Genomic DNA, 13,258 nt, shown 5'->3' on the forward strand with positions numbered 1-13,258 from the left:
GAAAGAAAAAGAGAAAGTGGGCAGAAAGAAAAGAAAGAAAAATGAAGAATCAGACAGGAAAAGAAAAGGGGAAAAAGACAAAACACTGAAAGAAAAAAAAGAACAATAAATTCAGTACATGTGAGAAAACTGGACATCGTGGACGTTTGAATTTTAACAATATTTTATTTGGTATTTATTGTTTATTTATATTACAGAACTGTTCCTTATAAAGTGGCCACAGACAAAATGAGCGACAGAACAAACAGAGAAAACGTGTAGAAAAGTTTTTTTTTCTCAGATAAAGCCAGAAAAGCCAAAGGTGAATAAACGTGATACTGATCCATCATCATCTTCAGACACGCAGTGATGAGTTCAGCATGAAGATGAGGAGACGAGGAGGTCAGGAGGTGAGAAGACGAGGAGGTCAGGAGGTGAGAAGATGAAGAGATGAGGAGGTGAGGAGACGAGGAGGTGAGAAGATGAAGAGATGAGGAGGTGAGGAGACGAGGAGGTGAGAAGATGAAGAGATGAGGAGGTGAGGAGACGAGGAGGTGAGGAGGTGAGAAGGTGAGAAGGTGAGGAGGTGAGAAGGTGAGGAGACGAGGTGAGGAGATGAGACGAGGAGGTGAGAAGACGAGGAGGTGAGGAGACGAGGAGGTGAGAAGGTGAGGAGACGAGGAGGTGAGAAGACGAGGAGGTGAGGAGGTGAGAAGACGAGGAGGTGAGAAGACGAGGAGACGAGGAGGTGAGGAGACGAGATGAGGAGACGAGGAGGTGAGAAGGTGAGAAGATGAGAAAGTGAGAAGACGAGGAGACGAGGAGGTGAGAAGACGAGGAGACGAGGAGGTGAGGAGATGAGAAGACGAGGAGACGAGGAGACGAGTAGACGAGAAGATGAGGAGGTGAGGAGGTGAGGCTTCTTCCTCAGAGAAGCTGAAGCTACTCCTTATACTCCAGGAACTGTTGAAGTCTCTTCTGCTGCTCCGCTGGAATACCGACAGCACTGAGGACAACACAGGAAGTGACATCACTCAGCATTCTCATCACGCCAATCAATATTCAGATCAAAAATACGACATTTATTTATTTAATTTCCTCGTTATTTTACTCATCCGTTAATGTGTCTGTTAAACCTCCAGCAAAGAAACAAGATAAATATTTATTTTAAACACTCAAACAGCAGCTGGATCCCTGGTCAAAGAAAGAAAGAAAGAAAGAAAGGAACAAAAGAAGAGAAAGACCAGAAAAAGAAGACAAAAAGAAAGAAAACAAAAGAGTAAGAAAAAGAAAAATTGAAGAAAAAAGGAAAGAAAAAGAAATGCAAAAAGAAATGCACAAAGAAAGAAAGAAAATTGCAGTTCAGATAAAGAAAAACAGAAAACAAAAAGAAATGCAAAAAGAAATACAGAAAGAAAGAATGAAAAAAGAAAGAAAATTCGGATAAAGAAAGAAGGGAACGAAAGAAGAGAAAGACAGGAAAAAGAAAACAACTGAAAGGAAAAAGGAAGATGGAAAGAAAAGAAAGCGAGAAATAAAGAAAAAAGGCAGGAAAAAGAGAGAAAGGCAAAAAGAAAGACAGGAAGAAAAAAGGAGACGACAGAAAGGAAGTAATGCAGAGAGATGAGAGAGAGAGAGAGAGAGAGAGAGAGAGAGAGAGAGAGAGAGAGAGATGAGAGAGAGAGAGAGAGAGAGAGAGAGAGCGAGCGGCTCTGCTGGTTTGTTACAGAAAATTAATCAGAGTTAAATAAAAGCACAGTCCTGGTGGGCGTGTCCTAATATTCTAATGAGCAGCTTGATTGACAGCTCTGTCTGAGACTCCGCCTGTGACTTGCTATATTAGCTCTATCGTGCTAAACTAGCTTTCGCTCTCTAGGCTAGCTCTCACTTCCCAGGTTAGCCTTTGATAGCTAGGGTAGGTTTTACTCGCTAGTTTAGCGCTCTCTCTTCCTTTCTTACCTTTCTCTCGTTATTTTCAATTCTCACTTGCTAGGTTTTCTTTTACTAGCAACAGTAGTTTAGCTTTCACTCACTAGGTCTACCTTCAGTTGCTAGGTTACCCATCGATCGCTAGGTTACCCTTTGCTCGCTGGGTTTAGCTTTCACACTTTAAGCTAGCTCTGACTTCCTAGGTTAGCCTTCAGTTACCTTTCTCTCTTTCCCTCTCTCTCTATGTCAGCTAGCTACAGTAGCTAGGTCAACCTTCAGCTGCAATGTTAGCGCTTACTCGCTAGGTTAGCATTCACAAGATTAGCTCCTAATCACTTTTACATGCTAGTTTAGCTAGGGTAGCTTAGTTTAGTTTAGGGTAAACAGCCGAGTGACATCATCGTTATGATTACGTGTTATTCAGGATTAGCCCCGCCCACTTTACATGACACAAGGAGACACTATGAAGTGCACGTAGACATTACCAGTGATTCAGACGTTAGACCACGCCCATAAATATACCACGCCCACATACAGGCCACGCCCACGCGAGTGAAATAAATATGAGGTGTTTACTGTAAGTGCTCTCTGAACGTGGTGCTGATCCTGTAGATGGCGGTTTTCAGAGATGCTCTCAGAGCGAAACGCAGGGTTTTATACGTCGAGTCGCCCAAACTGCACGACGTCTTCGCCGGCTTGCTCGAGGCGTGAGGGAGCTTAAAGTGACGGTCCACAGCCTAGAACAGAAACGCTTTCGATTAGAAGCTAAGAAAAAAAAACTGCTAAACATGAAACGTAAAAATGTAACAGGAGAAATAATCTGAAACTGAAAATGTTATGTTCTAGCTAACTACTAACTACATTCTAGCTAACTAAAAGCAAACAACTGCAAGCTATCGCTAATATTTTTAGCTACATTCACACCATGTCGTAATTACCGTAATTACCCTAGTTATCGTAATTACGAAATTCAGATTTGTAAAAAGAGAAATAAGCTGTAAAAGCAAAAAACTGCAAGCTGTCACTAATATTTTTAATTGTGTTCATGCCATGTCGTAATTACCGTAATTATAAGATTCCAACTTGTAAAAAGCATTCAATGTTACATTTCTAGCTAACTAAAAGCAAACAACAGCAAGCTATCACTAATAGTTTTAGCTGCGTTCATGCCATAGTTAGAATCTCATAATTACAAGCTAACTAAATTCTCTTAACTACGAGATTCCGACTTCTAAAAACTGCTTACGTCCTCATAGAATTCGTACCTTGTAAAATAGGAATTTTTTGAGAGCTCCGACTTTTGAAACCCTCAAAATGGCGGCGTCTTCAGCAGTAAAACGTAGCTAAATAGCTATCTCGTAATATTTCTGTGTAATAATTCGTATAACTGACTGTTATTAATGTCTTAATTACGCAAAATGAATCTGAAAATAAACGAAAGACATACGAAACAGTTTAATGTAGCTAGCACAGACTGTTACTTGTTGTATTGTGGTTTTTTTACGCAAAATTACGCAGCATTTTTATTTCTTTCTCTTTGTGCTTACTTCCTGCAGAGAGAGCATGCTGCTGAGGATGCTGGGTAATGTAGTCTGCACCACTCCGTACTTGTCCTCGGAGAACGAAGCAGCTACCAGATGAGACAATCCTGTAAAAATTAAAATTCTTCGTCACAAACACGATCACGTACCACACGCTTACGTAAATTAATACGATTACTAAATTAATAACAATAAATAGCATTAAATTATTTAATTGAAACGTTTTCATCAGTCGTCTCCTTTATGAGCTGTGTCGGACTTTCGCTGTCGTTGGCTATAATGTTAGCCCCACCCACTGCTAATTAAAGATATATTAGCAGGGGTATAAGTGCAAAACAAAAAGTAAACAAGCAGCAGATGGCGCTAGCGCTTACTTACGTTTGTTTTGCTCGCAACAAAAATCACGTCTACGCCACAAACAAATCACAGATTAGAGTTTTCACTTGAGTTTTAGCATTCAAGTTTTGCGTTTTCTTTACGTTTTGCGAGTTCTGTGTTTCGAATTTGAATTAACGATTGTTACGTTGTCATTTCGGTTTCGCATCCGATTTTTTACGTTTACCAATGAATTGTATTTTTGTCCGAGTTTTGTGGGTTTTTTGGTTTTGACAGAAACGCTGCATTCTGACATGTCGGAAAAAATAAAAAGAAAGAAAAAAAAAAAAAAAAAGACGCAGCAAATCTTGTGTTTTAATTTTGACACATTTTACGAAGAAAATAAAAACGCAACAAAACGTTTGTTACAACTGTAAATGATCAAGAAATTGAACAAAATGAAATAATAATAATAATAACAATAATAATAAGAAGAATTATTTTTGTCACAACGTGCCTTTTTTCTAGGGAAATAAAATCGCAAATTTATTTATATTATTTTATTTTTGTCTTTACACACACAAAAAAACATGGCTCAAAAGATCTGCTTTTTTTTTTAAAAAATGTGTTTTATTTTATTTATGTTTTATTAATTCTATTTCTTTTCTATTTCTTTTTTCTTCTCCACTCTTCATTGTTTTTGAACAGGGTTTAAAGTCAGTACACCACTAGAGGGCATCAGAGACACTTCGCTTTTTCGATCACGGTCATTATAACATCGTAACGTTGCGTTTACGAGGCCGTGAGAAAGTTTCTCACCTTCCAGAGCCCAGATGTGCGCCTGGCTGTCAGCAAACAGGGCTTGACTCGACGCCTCAGGCAGCTGTTTAACACAAAAACATAATAAAATAATTATTTAGAGAAAAAATAAAATATGTTTCGTTTTAAGAAAACACGGAATCAATCAACAAAAAGTAAGAATTAACCAACACCTTTAAAATAAAAAAACAGTGACAGGGATAAGTTCTCTAAAACACTACGTACAGCTTAATTAAAGGAGCAGTTTGTAATTTTCAGTGCCCTCTAATACCTGCAGGGGAGGCGTGGCTAATTTCAGGGCCAGAACAAAGTCAACAAGCTAAAAAAAAATAAATAAATAAAAACACTATCCAGGTGCATCACACGGCAATAAGCCGATTGAAAAATTTATTTATTTATTTTTATTCTAAAGTATTTCTCTGAAGCATATGATTATTACACATCTAGGAAAATTACAGATCGCACCTTTAAAAATCAGTTTTAGCCGTTTTAATTTGAAATACGTGACGCAGGATGATCGCAGGGAAAAGAAATGAAAAAGAAAACACACACCATGCAGCATCGAGGAGATTCAGCGTACAAGAGGAAGATCACAGAAACGAGGAGAATAAAGAATTGCCCAAATAAACATGTAATTAAAAATCGCAAAATTATAATAAAAAATAATTCCTCTATTAAAGATAAAAATATATATTTATATAAATAAATAAAATTTTTATAAAATACAAAAAGTTTTATAGGTAAACAGGCATATTTATTGAGGACTGAAAAAACTTTCCGATGATGTATTTACCGTCTACGAAAAATACATTTTATTGTTTTTTTTTTATTTATTTATTTATTTTTTTTTAATTAAACTCTGAAGGGTAAAAAAAATTGTTTAAAAAAAAAAAAATGTTTTATAATTTTAAAAAAATTAAGCATAAAATTTTAAACCTGAAATCTACTGCTTCCAGACAGTTTATAAATAAGAAAAAAAATTCAAAATGCAATAAAAAAAAAAAATCATGATTAAATTGTCGCAATAGATATCAATAATTATAAGATATCATAATTATAAGCAATTATTTATTTATTTACTTATTTAATGAAAAGCTAAATAAAAATAATGATAAATAAAAAGATATCTTTTTGTTGCAAGAATAAATATCACAATATCTCCGAAAAATCGTGATTGTCACAATAAATATCGATACTACGTCTTCATAATCGCTCAAAAATATACTTAAATACATCCTTCGATAAATAAAAAATAAAAATAAATGTACGTTAATATATACTGTACGTCATTTATTTATTTATTTATTTAATTATTTATTGTTATTAGGCACTTTCTGTCCTCCATACACATCGCTATACTTGTTCACGCTTTTAACATCAAGGAAAAATTTACCTAGAACAATAGCGGCTCAAGAACGTACGATTATTTGAAACGTTCGTAGCTATGTGTGGATAATCAGAGTTATGATACGATAAATAATACGATATTATCGCAATATTATCACCTACTCGTGTTATATTCAGGAGGCTTCCTACAAATTCAAGACCGAAAAGTGAAACTGTGTGAGGAGTTGTTTCGTTTATAATTGTTAGCTAATTTATTTCCGTGTTGTGTAGCTAGCGTGTGAGTTAGCCTAGCTAGCTTACTAGTCCAGATAAAATATCCGCTCCTAATCAGGGCTTCTGAGGATGCGGCTACTAAAGCGGCTACACACTAGCATGAGATTATTAAACTTAACATTAAGATCAATTATCGGAGATTAAGCCTTGTGCCAAGTGGGCGTGGCCTGTGCAGCGTTATTTTTTAGCAGACGAGATACGTAGAGAAAGTAGCTAAAACTAGCTAGTTAAACACAAATTAGAGAAATCGCTGCTCCGTGTTGCGCACGTACGTAGAAAACGAATGCTCGTTAGTGTAAAGGTTAAAGGTTAGTGAGAAGGTTAAAGGTCAATCCACCATCACCTGTTCCCGCATGCAGCATGCTTCTGTACGAAATCTGTACGAAATCCTTACCTTATTAAACAAATACACAACCAGCACACGCTTTGCCACGAAACCTTTAACCTGACCACAACAGTTTAGAGCAGGAAAAAAAAAACAGTGAATAAACTGAATATATATAAATATTAAAAAGTTTCAGTGTTCTGTTAAACCGCAAACAGCAGCTGAATCACTGACCTGAGACTGTCCTAGTGGGTGTGGCCTAATATTCTAATGAGCAAACTTGATTGACAGACTTCTGTCTGAGACGCCACTCAAGCAATGAAATCAAGGTCCATGTAGCAAACAGACTGTTATAGTTACACTGTCGCTACACTCGCTAGGTTAGCTTTCTCTCGCTACATCAGCTTTGAGCTCGCTACGTCAGCTTTCCTTCGTTAGGTTAACTTTGAGCTTGCTAGATTAGCTTTGGGCTTGCTAGGTTAGCATCACTCGCTACATTAGCATTCTCTCACTGGGTCAGCTTGGCGCTCGCTAGGTTAGCTTTGCGCTCGCTAGGTTAGCTTTGTGCTCGCTAGGTTAGCTCTGGGATCGCTTTGGGCTTGCTAGGTTGGCATCACTCGCTACTTTAGCTTTCTCTCGCTAGGTCAACTCTGGTTTAATAGACACGAGTGACATCAGCCTTCTGATTGGTAATGCTGTACAGTAATCACAGCTTTGCCCCGCCCACTTTTCCAGTTCGTACATGTATTACTCCAGAATTTCTCCTGTTTTCAGCAGTTACTCACTGCAGATTTGGTGACTGTGTTAGAGGGGTGTGTGTGTGTAGGTGTGTGTGTGTATGTGTATGTGTGTGTGTATGTGTATGTGTATGTGTGTATGTGTATGTGTGTGTGTGTATGTGTGTGTGTGTATGTGTGTGTGTATGTGTGTGTGTGTGTATGTGTGTGTGTGTGTGTTTTTCTCAGCACCTGTTCCTTCCTGTTCTGGAGCCACTGGGACAGGAAGCTGGGTTTCTGTTCGCCTGCAGGTTTGGGGGCGGGATCAGGCGACGGCGGTGGGCTCCCATTGGCCTGTGAATCTGACATCAAAAGACCACGAGTTACATTGAAAAGCTCGTTTTATAAAAATGATATAAACAGATTTGATTGGCCGCTAGGAGAGTTGTGGGCGTGTCCAGAGATGGCGCGACGCCTCACCGGTGGACGTGCTCCACAGTTTGGGGTTCCTCCGAGTGACGTGAGGACTCTGGACCGAACCCAACCAGGATCTCGGGGCGACCTGCGGGCTGAGCAGGGGTCTGAGGGCGGGGCTAGAGAACGGTGCGGTCGGGTCGGGGGTGAACGGGGCGGTCAGGGGCGAGTTCACGCCCCTCACTGCGGAACCGAACACCGAGCCGGGAGTCCGGATCAGAGCGCTGCAGCGAGGAGTCTGAGGAAGATCCTCCGTCCCTGACGTCACTGCAGAGAAAATAACAACAACTTGGACATTATTATTATTATTATTATTATTATTATTATTATTGTTGTCATCAAAAGCTACAAGGGGGCAGGGCATTAAAAATAAAGTCATGACTCAAATATAAATGTCACGCGCCTACATTTACCAAAAAAACAAAACTACAGTCGCTAACATTTGTAGAACTAATATTAGTAACATTACTAATGTACAGAAGCTAACATAGCTAACGTAACCAATGCTGCTAACATAACCAGCGCTGCTAACATCACTGACATCAAAGCCGACGTAACTGACGTCAAAGCTAACATAACTAATGTCAAAGCTAACATAACTAACGTCAAAGCTAACAAAACTAACGTCAAAGCTAACAAAACTAACGTCAAAGCTGAAATAACTAACTTGGTACCAAATATATATCCAACATCAAAGCTAACATAACATACCATTGTAACTTAACTAATGTTGTAGCAGAAACAACTAAATATGAAGATAATAACTCATAACTACTGGCAAAGCTAGCATAACTAAGGTTTTAGCAAACATAAATAACACTGTAGCAAAAACAACATCAGCGCTACTAACATACTACTAACTCAACATAACTAACATAACTTATGTAGCTAACATTACTAACGTCACAAACAAGTAACTGAAATATCTAACAACCAACAAAGCTAAAGGACCTAAACTTAGCCATCACTAACACTAACTTGCTAACATGCTTGCTAACGTACCTAAACAGCTATGCTAGCACCTAGATATGTAGCTAACATAACTAAGACAGCTAGGAAAACTAACGTAAATAAAATAATGTAACGTTTTAATAATGTAACTAATGTAACATAGCTTACATAACTATTGTTAATATCCCAGACATAACTAGCATAGCTAACATTGTATTTAAAAGCAATATAGCTAACATTGCTAACAAATAATGTTACAAAGATCGCTAACATAACTAATGTAGCTAATATTGCTAGCATTTAAGAATAGTTTGGCGATTTTGATTCGATTTATCGGTCCGATATCAGTGTGTGTGTGTGTGTGTGTGTGTGTGTGTGTGTGTGTGTGTGTGTGTGTTACCCGAGGAGGATGACGAGCTGGATCTTGCGTCACTTCTCTCAGACGGAGGTTTCGCTCTGCCGTTAGATGCTACGGCGTCGTGATGAGCGATGAGACGCTGTGTTAAATCACTCAGCAGTGACACACACTCCTTACTGATAGCGTTCCAGTTGTGAGCGTGTCCACCTACACACACACACACACACACACACACACACACACACACACACACACACACATCAACAACAACAGCGCTAGGCAACTGTGAAATACAAACACTGTGCATAAACTAGCTAATGAATAAGTAAAACAAGATGGCTAGCACACATTACAAACACACAGTAACCATGGAAACGACACAGAATTATCTGGAACGTCAACATTTACCTCAGATGTGTTGGTTAACTCTTAAGAAAACGCACCGAAAAAACTGTTATTACATTGTAATTACACTTAGCATCAACAGCTAATCCAACTCCATTTAGCCATTTAACCATTTAAACATTTTATTCACAACAAATTCTGACAGAATAAATTTTCGTACAGCTTTGAAACATACAATAACTATGGAAACGACACAGAATTATCCGGAACGTCAACATTTACCTCAGATGTGCTGGTTAAGTCTTAAGAAAATGCACCGAAAAACTGTTATTACATTGTAATTACACTTAGCATCAACAGCTAATCCAAGTCCACTTAGCCATTTAGCCATTTAAACATTTTATTCACAACAAATTCTGACAGAATAAATTTTTCGTACAGCTTTGATTTAACATAATAATGTTATTCACTAAGATAGCATCAACCGCTAACTAACCTAAGTGTAATTACCGTGTAAGGTAACGTCTGAGGGAAATGTTGACATTCCAGATGCTTCTGTATCGCTATCGCTAACCAAAAATGCCAAACTAAACTAATATCCCTAAAATATCAGGTATGTCAGAAACGTTAGCTACTGTAGCTACGTTAATAACATTAGCAACGTTAGCTGCGACATTAACATTAACATCTGTAACATTACGTTAGCGTTATTAGATAAGTTTGCTACAATGTTAGTTATCATCATGTATTCATATATAATTATGTTTGTGATACGTTATGTTAGCCATGTTATTGAAGTCTGCTATGTTTTCTATGACATTATTAAGTTAGCTTCTGTACGTTATTTATGTTAGCGACATTAAAAATGCCAAGCTAACATTTGTTATGTTAGAAAATTTTTTTTTAGCTATAGGTATGTTACCTATTTTAGCATTTCTATGTTCGCTACAACATTAACATCATTTACTGTCTGTATATAACACTTAATTACAGGCTAGCTAGCCAGACATAGCTAGCCGGACATTTATTAGCATTTTAACATTTTTTTTAACTAACTTTTTTTTAAGCTATAGTTATGTTAGCTATAGTTATGTTACCTTAGCTACAACATTAACATCATTTACTGTTTGTATATAATACTTTTACATAACAATTACAGGCTAGCTAGCCAGATCGCTAGCCACGGTAAGTAGCTAGCTTATACTCAACAGCTACACTCCACAGTTGCCTAGCAACTTTAACCACTTGAGAAAACTAGACACCCCCAAACAAAGGTGCTAGCTAATAAATTAATTCATAGTTAGCATATGAGCTTAGCGCTCAACACGTAGAGGGACGGAAGTAGCGTTACCTGGCTGACTGAGGCTGAAGACTTCCTGTCTGCGTGAAGGGGAATGCTGGGAAAGTAACGCCAAATCCTGCAGCGCGAGAAACTAACACCACAAACACAAAACGAAGAAATGTTTGAATGTCTTAAGAAATTGTCTTCTTTAAAAATAAATAAATAAATAACGGTTGTTTTAGCGACGGCGCGTACCTTCATGACCAAGGCGTTCTTTTCAGTCAGGACTTTAGGTAGACACTCTTCTGCGTCCTCAGCGAATGTCGACTGAACCGGAAACCTGTACGGCTAAACGGCAACGACGAGTGATTTACGACAAAATAAAATCGTAACTAAGTAAAAAAACTCAAACCTGATAACGATTTTCTCAAAACAGTGTAAAAAATCTTCAGGACAAAGGTAGCATCTTCCCCACATTTTTAAAATAAATAAATAAAAACCTCAAACGTGTACTTAATTTTTGTCTTGATAACGTTTTCCTCAAAACAGTGCAAAAATGTCGGAAACTTTTTTTTTTTTTTTAAGGGTAAGACATACTCCTAACCCAGTTTTATTGGCTAACTGTTCAACAGCTGTTTAAATATAAAAAAAATAAATTAAAATTTAACTAAAACACAACAAACAGTACAATGACTAAAATCTGATTAGTACTACAATCAAATTATTAATATAAGACAAAAACAATAAAATTTAAGACAAAAAATATTTGACTAAAACATTCAAATTAATAAAATCTGACTAAAACTAAAAGATGACTAAAATGCAACTTAAAAAAAAAAAACACAAAGGAATAAAATTAGACTAAAACAGGTGACTAAAAGAGAACTAAACCAATCAAATTTGACTAAAACTAACAAACAACTACATTTTGGGTAAAATTAAATCTAATTAAAATAAACATAAACTAAACCAAATAATCAAATGACTAAAAACTGACTAAACACAAATTCAAATGTCTAAAACAAATCCAAATGACTAAAATCTGACTAAAACTAAGAATCCAATATCAAAAATCAATCAAAATACCAAATTTTGACTAAGACTAAATCAAATTAAAATTAAATTGGACTAATCAATTGATCAAATAACTAAAATCCAACTAAAACAAATCCAAATGGCTAAAATCTAACTAAAAACGAATCCAAATGCCTAAAATCCAACTAAAGGGAATCCAAATGACGAAAATCCGAGTAAAAAAGAATCCAGATGACGGAAATCTGAATAAAAATGAATCCACATGATTAAAATTTGACTAAAAACAAATCCAAATGACAAAAATCCGACTAAAGCTAATGTCAAATCAAATTTCTAAAATAAACGTATTCCAATCAGGCTAACTCGGAAACAATTCTTCTCTGTAAGACACGCATTCTGTAGTCTGTAAAAAAAAAAAATAAAAAAAAACGCTCATTTACGAAGCGAGCTCGCTGTCATGTACCTCGGTGACGTAGATCCTGAAGAGCAGCACGGTGAGGTACCAGGTGAGCAGCAGGAACGTTCCACTGATCCACAGCTGATAGAACAACGACACATCACACAGTCCTCCAAACGAGTCCAGAGTGTGCACGGAACTGAAACAGAAACGACAAAAATATCAGAAAAACGTAATAACCGCGGTTTCATCTTATCCTGTCGTAGTCGTCTTATTAGAGACGTCAGGAAGAACCTCACTGGAGCCTCTGGTGAGTTTACGTAGCTAGTACTGCTAGCCGTAGCTCGTTTTGCTAATCTGATCCGAGAACGGAGATAGTACGAAGCCGAGCGTAACGTAAAAAAAACGTAAATACATTTTAAACAGTAGTGATGTGTCTGAATCGTATAGCAGGAAGTAAGCTGTACGTTGGATGCTCACGCTTCACACTGGTATTAAAATAAATTGTAAACGCTGGACAGGCCACGCCCACAAGCGACAAGCAAGTGGAACATGATCGTAAAATTACGTATAAAAACATCGTAGCTCATCTTAGCTAGGTATCAAACCTGTCTACATGCAGATTCAGTGTGTTGGAGATCCACGTCCTGGGGATGTGCCCTAGAAGATAAAAAAAACAAATGGTTATTTAGGAAAAACTTTTTTTTTTTGGATGTTTAAAGTGGTTTGATCGTTACGTACCGAAGAGGAAATAGAGGATGACGTAATTCCTGACGGAGTATAAAGACTGAACAGCGCTGCACTTCACCAGCCACCACGCAGAGCCTTTAAAGCGCATGTACTTATATTGCTGCGACACACACACACACACACACACACACACACACACACACACACAGGTTTAAAACACAGTCTCACAAGCCAGACTCACTACAGACTTGAAGCCAAGCCACGCCCACTTTAACAGGAAGATATATTTAGATTGACATGGCAGCCAACCAATCACAGACCTCTTCCTTCAGCCCCTCTGCTGTTCTTCGAGTGCTTCAAAAAATTTAATTAGCTGTGTTTCCACTCAAACATTTCGTATTTTTTAAAGTAGTGATGCAGTGATGCGGAGGGAAAAACAAAGGGGGCGTGGCCAGACATATACATACACGTTACATCATTAC

At 37.4% G+C, this 13,258-nt stretch overlaps 1 protein-coding gene across 2 annotated transcripts in view; it reads right to left on the bottom strand.

Annotated features, from left to right (window-relative positions):
• Positions 1–656: 656 nt before the first annotated feature.
• Positions 657–13,258, bottom strand: part of ndc1 (NDC1 transmembrane nucleoporin) — a 16,883-nt gene continuing 4,281 nt past the window's right edge. The window contains exons 6-18 of one of the 2 annotated variants that reach the window (XM_034310384.2): positions 12,828–12,936; positions 12,695–12,746; positions 12,153–12,285; positions 10,910–11,002; positions 10,724–10,805; positions 9,070–9,234; positions 7,725–7,985; positions 7,497–7,606; positions 6,598–6,648; positions 4,584–4,647; positions 3,456–3,556; positions 2,485–2,645; positions 657–985 (exon numbers count right to left, since the gene is read on the bottom strand). In XM_034310384.2, the coding sequence (XP_034166275.2) occupies positions 922–985; positions 2,485–2,645; positions 3,456–3,556; positions 4,584–4,647; positions 6,598–6,648; positions 7,497–7,606; positions 7,725–7,985; positions 9,070–9,234; positions 10,724–10,805; positions 10,910–11,002; positions 12,153–12,285; positions 12,695–12,746; positions 12,828–12,936 (1,446 nt within the window). In that variant the 3' untranslated portion in view covers positions 657–921. The remainder of the gene's footprint in view (positions 986–2,484; positions 2,646–3,455; positions 3,557–4,583; positions 4,648–6,597; positions 6,649–7,496; positions 7,607–7,724; positions 7,986–9,069; positions 9,235–10,723; positions 10,806–10,909; positions 11,003–12,152; positions 12,286–12,694; positions 12,747–12,827; positions 12,937–13,258) is intronic. The other variant, XM_053239816.1, reaches the window with a different exon arrangement.

This window comes from Pangasianodon hypophthalmus, chromosome 14 (assembly GCF_027358585.1).
Source record: "Pangasianodon hypophthalmus isolate fPanHyp1 chromosome 14, fPanHyp1.pri, whole genome shotgun sequence".
Lineage (NCBI taxonomy): Eukaryota > Metazoa > Chordata > Actinopteri > Siluriformes > Pangasiidae > Pangasianodon > Pangasianodon hypophthalmus.